General features: G+C 35.8%; 1 protein-coding gene across 2 annotated transcripts in view; it reads right to left on the bottom strand.

The window, feature by feature from the left end:
• Nucleotides 1–257: 257 nt before the first annotated feature.
• Nucleotides 258–8,284, bottom strand: part of LOC128987444 (TNF receptor-associated factor 4-like) — a 33,768-nt gene continuing 25,741 nt past the window's right edge. For both annotated transcript variants that reach the window (XM_054408289.1, XM_054408290.1), the window contains exons 2-8: nucleotides 6,460–6,555; nucleotides 5,547–5,756; nucleotides 4,934–5,094; nucleotides 4,254–4,362; nucleotides 2,979–3,123; nucleotides 2,220–2,485; nucleotides 258–988 (exon numbers count right to left, since the gene is read on the bottom strand). In XM_054408289.1, the coding sequence (XP_054264264.1) occupies nucleotides 785–988; nucleotides 2,220–2,485; nucleotides 2,979–3,123; nucleotides 4,254–4,362; nucleotides 4,934–5,094; nucleotides 5,547–5,756; nucleotides 6,460–6,555 (1,191 nt within the window). In that variant the 3' untranslated portion in view covers nucleotides 258–784. The remainder of the gene's footprint in view (nucleotides 989–2,219; nucleotides 2,486–2,978; nucleotides 3,124–4,253; nucleotides 4,363–4,933; nucleotides 5,095–5,546; nucleotides 5,757–6,459; nucleotides 6,556–8,284) is intronic.

Below are 8,284 nucleotides of genomic sequence, written 5' to 3'. Positions count from 1 at the left end.
CTGGTAAGTCCGGCGCCACTGTCGCCCAGTGAAAATCCCTTAAAATATGCTCTGAGTTAGCTAAAGAAAAAATACCATATTTTTGTATTGGTAAAGAATTGTGATATATATATATATAATCTACTTTCCTTATTTTGTTTAAAATGTCTGCCATGGCAGTGAACAAGTGCTTCACATTAGTGAGCAAAACCACATGAACATATATATGATTAGAAACTTGGGATTAAGAAGGAACTAATATTTAAGAGAAGCATGACTGTTTGTACAAAAATGTATTTACAAAAATAATATAAAATGCTTTGGTCTTATTTTCTATTTACACCAAACTTGTACAAGTCTAGCAGCAGGTCTACGAGATCGATTTGCTAAATAACAACTACGATTAGAATGCACACTGGTTAGTCTACTTAATAGTTACGATTAAGTAGTATTTAGATACAACATATAGACTATGCATATTTTGTTTAAGTAAAAGTTGTAGAGATACATTCAGGTCACATGATATTCGGTGTCTTAATATTTATCACTATTTTTACATTTTAAAAAAACTGTAATAATGAGTCTTTAATAATAATATTAATAAAATAATGCTATGCATCTCATCATTAAAAATATTGAACAATCAATAAATATTTTAAATACTTTGATAATTAATTGAAGACAAAAACAAAATTTAGAATATAGTATAGCCTATTTATATAGCCTAGTTAAATTATAATTTTAAAAAAAATACATATTAACAAATAAACCTAATGACTTTGGCAGGAATTTGTATAATATTGCTTTACACGGCAACAATCTTGCTGGGGTCAACTTTGATTCTGATGTAGAGTGTATCGTCCCTCGTAAAGTTGCGTTTTCCCAGACTTTCATGAGACACAAACCTAGGGAATCCAAAGCCGAGGGTGTCAGGTTCGCTTGCTTTGCATGGACGCTGAAAGTTTTCCCATGTTGGATCGGGGACAAAACTCTCCACTATGTTGCAAGCCTGTAAAGATAATACAGAATTTGTAAATAACATTTTTAACTAGTTCAAATGCAGAAACCTAAGGTGTTTAATAGCACATACAGTATTGAACAAATTGAAATAGTCCAATTTAGAGTTTAAAATCTCGGATGTAAGTTTCTCCAAATACGTATATTTGCTGAAATTTTTTTACTTTGTGAAATTTATAGGCTATATATAGAAAAATTAATTAGATTTAAAACACATAAATTAATATAATTACTAAACCTTTTTGTTTGATGTTCTGTTAATGCATCTATGGTGTTAATAACTCATAACAATTCATTTGGTTTATGATCTGTACAGGGGTACAGAAAGCCTAATAAATCAAATTTTCCTATTTATAATTTTAGTTTAGCCAACAAAAAGCTTTAGCAATCTATTTCAATTTAAAAATTCATCAGACAATATTCAAACAAGTTGTTTTTAGTTCAAATCATTGCCTTACTAAAGCAACTATTTAAGCAACTATTATCTGACACACTGTATAATTATGCAATTATTATGTCAAAAGATAAACAAATGGGTAGGTACACCAAAAACTTGAAGTGTTTTATATAGGCTAAAGTGTCATTAAAATAACTGGTCTAATAAACTGGGATTTTCTCTCATCATTCCAATTACTATTGTTACTTTATAATAATAATGGTTCAATTGTGAGAGATACTGGTATCCTACAACTTACTGGTATCCTGCAACTGTTAGTTTCATCAAAAGCCTAAAACTAGTAAAGTGAATGGAGGGATGCTACGAGAGACCTAAAGGTTAAAGTAGCAAAGAAATGATTGGCTATACAGTAACCCTCTTATCTGGACACCTTTTAACCGGACATCGGTTCAACCGGACTTCACTCAGTGGAAATGACATCTCTTTACCTGGACTATTTTTATCAGCACATCGATCTAACCGTACTGAATCAGCAGGAAATGGGAGGTACTGAAACGACAGTTCTCGTAGGAAAGATTAGTGATCACATGTCTAAATATGTAATAATCATTATCGGCTTATACAGTATGCATTTAAATGGTCTGTTTTACCGAGTTTTGAGGGACGTCGGTTTAACCGGAAAACCCGCTATCCGGACTGGCCTCGGTCCCGAGGAGTCCGGATAAGAGGGAGTCTACTGTACCCTAAACTCACACTAAAACAATAAAATCTGTACTTCTATGGAATTGTATTACTTTACAAGAACTCTGAATAAATCACAACGCACCTTCTCGCTCTGGTCGAAGAGTGTGAAGGCGACAGAGTGAGCGAACGGCCACCTGAGCAATGCATCGTACTCGCCAGGCAGCAACTTGATGTACAGAGACAGATGAGTGTTCTCTCCAGCGCCGTTGCCGTTCAGGAACAACGATGCTTGCAGCTTGTAGCCAAACTGAGAAGTGTAGAACGGAGGAGAGACCAGCTCCATACCCTCCTTGCAACGAGCCTCCGCCATCTTGGCACTGAACTCTGTGACTTTCCAGACCAGTGTACCTGTAAATGGATTGCATTACATTAATTGTGCTTCATATTACCTTACCTAGATGCAATCATTATTGAAAATAGTTTGTTGAAAACCAAACAGGAGGAAATCTTATTTTAAACAGTTGAATCCAAGATTTTTAATATCATAACAAATTCTTTGAAAGCTGCAAGTTTGTTTAACGATTGTCACAGCACCGCAGATTTGGGATAAAAACCCTTCATAAATTCACCAATTCAAACAGTCTACTTACTTCAATTTATGGGCTAAGGTGAAAATTTACATTTTATTGTGAACTTAGTTTAGTGGCAGTAATGAAAGCAGGGCCGCTATTAAAAATGGGCTAAGTGGCGCAATGGTTCAGAAGGAAGAGGGAAAAGTTAACCCTCTAGGTAGGTGCAGAGGTGCACAATTATCTTTCATTGTCAGTTTGCTATTTCTTATTTATGAATTTCTTGACAAGAGTTAGTAGGTTGTCACATTAAGAGTGCAGTGTTTCCGTACCTGTGTGGTTGAGAGACAGCCGGGACAGAGCACTCTTGAGACTGGTGATCTGGTGCTGCTGTCTGGTGACTAGACTGCACATCAGCGCCAGATGTTGTTGGCTGTTCTCCTCTAAATGTCTCTCCATCACCATTCCTCTCAAGCCCTGTGCATAATTTTGGTTAAAAATGAGTAGATTACTTACGATCTAAAGTATTTATCAAGTGGATTACCATTGTAAAATCTGAAGCTTGATTTTTAAGCGTGGTTATGGAACAAATTTTAAACTGAAACACACCACTACATGAATCAGGTGGAACTAACATTAAGGCCCAGCGCACACGGTGTGACTGTTTTACAACAACTGTTGCAAACCAGTTGCGTTTGGAACCAGTTTGCAACTGAAACAAAACTTCTGTCCGCACACGGTGTGACTGTTTTACAACTACAGTTGCGTCTATTGTGCAATCAGTGGAGTGCAAATTTAGTGCAGTTACGATGTTTTAAGGCCTTAAGTGCGCTTACTACGTCGGACTCAGACGAAGAAGACGTTATTAGCTATTATCAATACCGAAGACAGCGAAGGGTACTGAGAGAGCATTGGGTTCACCCTTATTTGAGCAAGAATGTTAGTACTAGGCTGTTTGTAGCAGCTAGAGATATTCGGATAGGAAATTATAAACACTATACGGCCGTCAAAATTCCACCAAAATACCACCAAACACCACAAAAACACCCCGTGGTCTCGTGCAACTGAAATCTGCAACGTCGGGCCCACGGTTGTATGTGACTGGTTTCAAACTTTTTTGAAATCGCCTACAACCAGTTGCGTCGTGTGCGCCTCCCCATTGCAATACATTGCCGAGGTCTCAAAACAGTTGCACGCGCAACTGGTTTGCAACGAAAGTTTTAAAACAGTCACACCGTGTGCGCTGGGACTTATTGGTTTAAAAAAAGATTATACTGTGTAAAATGAGCCATGGTGAAAATTGCAGTTTTCCTTGCACTTACAACAATTAATTAGAATACCTTTTCCAACCCATTAGATTTGGAAATTTTTAAATGGAGTACAGAATAGTAACATTGCTTGACTCCTAGGAATAAGGTACTGGATATGTCCAATCTGAAGCGATTTAACACAAATTAAAAACCAAATCCTTCATTATCACTTTCAGTAATTCTTTGCCTCCCATTGACAACTGGGCAGTAGTACACACAAAATTTTCTTTTTAAATGAAATTTAAAAGTGAAAGATTATCTTCTACAATTCTGGAGATAATAGAAGTCAAAGCTTACCTTAAACCTGCAACCCGCCTCTTTGAATGTGCAAGGGGTAAGCAGGCTGGCACATTGGTCCTTGAGATGGCTGTCCAGGTCTTCCCTGGGAATAATCCCCATCTCACATCTGTAATGGGTACATTTTAATGTTACCATCTTTTGTTTGAATAAATAGTAATAATGAAATATAATACAAAGGATTTAGTGATAAAAGATAGAAGTCAGAAATTACTGGAAATAAACCAATTCTGGTACAAAATCTTTTTTCAAAATTCTAGAATTTGTGAATTTAGTGTTAATGAAGTACATGGCATCTTAATGGTATCCACTATTCAATATGACTGTTTTAATACATGAAGATGAAGTTTGTTTGATGCAGGTTGCAATGAAAATAAGTAGCTATTCACAAAAACAAAAAAATATGTTTTTTGATAACATCTGAACTTTGCTCTTAACAAGATTTTCTCTTAAATATTTCTCAGGTGGAAAAATAAGAAAAATTACATTTAAACAATTATGACTAAACATTTTCTGCTTGATACCACTTCTTTTGGAGGGTTTGGTGAATTCAGATCTCAGTCAAGATTTTGGATACTTTCAAAAAGTAGTAAATCTAAAGACTATCCGATCTAAAAATTATACCGTACTTCTGTGACTAAGTAAGCTGAGATCTAAGCAATCGTATTATTATCATGTACCTGTTGGGGCAGGGGACTGGAGCGCGCAGACACGCAGAGTGGTGAGTCTGTAGTGTATCAGCGACGTAGCTCTGTGTACAGTAGCGACAAGCAACGAGCCTCTTGTTGCACTCACTCTGTTTGTGACGACCGAGCAGTCTTCGTTGAAGTTTCATTCCACACTGATACAAGATCAAAGTGTTAAACAATTAAATAGCACAGTTGAGTTTAATACAACAAGATGCAACAAGAGAGCATCAAGACTATAAGGTTGAATATGTTTTCCAGTTTAGCAAAAATGATTTTTAGTAAAGTGTATTTTTAACTTGTTTAAATCATTGAATATGTGTTTTGTTAATAGGATAAATTTGTGTCTGTGTCTAAGCAAACCAAAGAACTAGAGAAATCCTTGTTACCAATCGAGCAATACCTTTTGGTTTGTGAGCAGTTTTATTTCACATTTACTAAATAGTATGAGGTGATTTTGTACATAACAATTCAAATAGAAAACAACATTTTCAATGTATACTAATTCTATTTCAATTAACATGTTTTAGTGAAAAGTAGCCACTGTGCACAACAATTTGCCTATTTCTAAAACAAGTCTGAAACAATGTTTCAGTAGATGCCTCACCTTGTTCTCACAATAGAGTGGTTCCAGGGGACATGTTCCTGTGTGTTTATCGAGTGCAGCCCCCGGCAGGTCAGTTCCACAGAACTCACAGCGAGCCAAGCGCTCGGAACAGGTGAACTTGAGGTGGTCCTCCATAAGCACTCGCGGGATCTGAGCTCCACAGGCATTAGTGCAGGGGATGGCGTCATGCTTACAGGTGTTGAAATGTGCCTGCGGATCAATGTGGCAATCAGTTATCATATCAAACAGTGAAAGATATAGTTGCAAATTTTCTGTTTCACATTCAATTTAAATCTATCAAAAGCGTATGGATATTTAATAGGGGTGTTGATCTAGTTTAGCTCTTGTGGTATTCAGTGGCATTGCTTGGTAAAATCCCAGGGGGGGGGGGGAGAAGCCTCAATTCTCCCAACTGCTAAACATAGATTTCCCAACAATTTGTTTATCCTAAGAAATCAATTTTTGTACTATTAAAAAAATCTACAAATTATTATACTACACTGCAGTCACACTCGATTCAGTATTTATTAACTTGTATTAACAAAACATTGCTAGTTTCACATTTATACAAAATTACTCAATTCAAAAAAACTTCTAAAAGTTCTATGGTATTAGTATTACTACACACTGCTGGTAGTTTGGCTGGTGCTTGGACCAGTGACCAAGTCGGCCACTACTGACTGAGGAAAAGCCTTCAAGAAACAGTACTGCATGAGAATTAGACAAGGCAAGTATACAGTAGTTGACCCTCTGAGATAGCTCTTGGCTCACTGCTTGTCTATTGGTCTCAGTTGTCCACATTGTTGTTACAACTTTTCCTTTAACTGAGGTCAGTAGAATGGACAATTTTGTTGTTGTTTTTTTTTTTTTTTATTTGTTTTTACTTAAGTGCTAAAAATGTGTCCTCATCTACCTTTAGCTTGCGGAGTTGATCATTCCATTTACATCCTTCCTTGTGGTGAATGCAGTAAACCATAGAGCTCATGATATCCTTTTCACTGTCAGATATCTGAAACAAAATATGCATTTAGTTTTATTTAATTTATTCTGTGATCTTAACCATTTGTCTGAAAAATAAAATAGATTTTTTTATGACACGGTTTTTAAGAAAACCCCTATTGGCATTTTGGATTCTACAATCATTTTATAAATAGCATAGGCTAATCTGAAAGGGGGGCCACCAGTTGACCGACAAGATACTTGGTCGTCTTGCCACTAGACCGTCTTTTTTAATTAAATAGATAAATACTGAAAACCAGTACGTCGACAAGTTATTTCATCGTCAGTCCAGTTGACCGGCCTGTAAATCTAAATTATTATATACGAGAAACCAACTTGTCGTCAATCCTCCCGACCGACTTACCACTTGCTCGTCTTTTAGGTGGGGATGTGTTGAGCGGCAGTGCCAGCGGCGCGCGCAGCTGTGGAGGGCACTGCAGGCGTACCAACTTCTGTATCTTGTAGCGGCGGTTTTCATTCCGACGATTTTCAGCTATCACAATGCAGCGGACTAGCGAGGTTCTTATTACGTGTAATTGTTTGTTTCTCAATCGATATTTTGTTATACACAGTACAGTGAATATAAATAGGCCTATATTAGTTTACTTCAATGAAATAAATGTTTTATTTAGCTAAATAAATAAAAATACGCCGATTGAACAAATAAAATTGTTACAGACAACAGGAAGTCCTTAATATGATCAAAAAAGTGTTTATCTTTATTAAAAAATTACTGAAATTTGTAAACTTACTGCTGGCGACAAGGGTGGTGCCATACATAGGTTTATCAATAAATAAGATAAACATGGACAACCTTATGCAGCTATAAGTCAGGAAACATTTGTAGAAACATTAAAAAGCAATACCAATTTATGAAATATGATAAAATATTTACAGGAAATGTTGATTACTGTATATACATCGTGAGTATCTCCAGCAGTTACACACTGGTGATCTTTGAGTTGACTCTTTTAAACTCATTGATTATTACTTTTTTTCGTTTTGAAATAAATTCTGTATTACTTTGAAATTGCTCGAATTCGAGCAACATGTACACGAGTTTGAATATTAAATTAACTAACATATTTATGTAATAGGAGGGTCAAATATTGTTAACAGTGGTGAGGTAACTACCGTTACATTTATTCAATTGAGAGATAAATACAAATTGATAATACCGGTTATTTAAAGCTTTGTTGTCTATTTTTCCCTCTCTTAAAAAATAAAATAAAGAATGAATTTAGACTTTTGGTGACATTAGTTTGTACTATTTCTCCTTAAATGACACTGCTGTCTTGGTAAGCAATAGTTATCTCGGTAAACTATTTATTTGCTGAAGTGCACAGTGTGCTACTTAGCCTGAGAAACATCTTTTGTTTTATGATTTTGTTGTAGGCCTATTGAAAACCTTGTCTAGAAGGAATTCCCATTGCCTGTGTTACCGGGGAGAAGTTTTTCTTAGTAAAGTCTGTAGACGTCTTCGGTTTTACACAGAAACATGTAATTATAATTGAAGAAGTACATGTTTTATCCTCTCACGTTGTTGCGTGGACAATACTATGGTGATTCAATTCTGTGTACTTCAATTGTCTAACTGGCCCTAACTGACGCATCCTTGTTTTTTTTTTACTAAATAAGTCTTTACTTCCGTGGATCTTTGCGTTTTATTGTTTAACTGTCCTCAAGTAAGTCTGTGTTCTGAGTAAGTACTTCAAATGCACGGCACTACTGTATATTCA

This window comes from Macrosteles quadrilineatus, unplaced genomic scaffold (genome assembly GCF_028750875.1).
Source record: "Macrosteles quadrilineatus isolate MER2022 unplaced genomic scaffold, UCM_ALF_1.0 Scaffold_2__2_contigs__length_208266976, whole genome shotgun sequence".
Classification (NCBI taxonomy): Eukaryota; Metazoa; Arthropoda; class Insecta; order Hemiptera; family Cicadellidae; genus Macrosteles; species Macrosteles quadrilineatus.
This window is presented reverse-complemented; position numbering and strand designations above follow the sequence as displayed.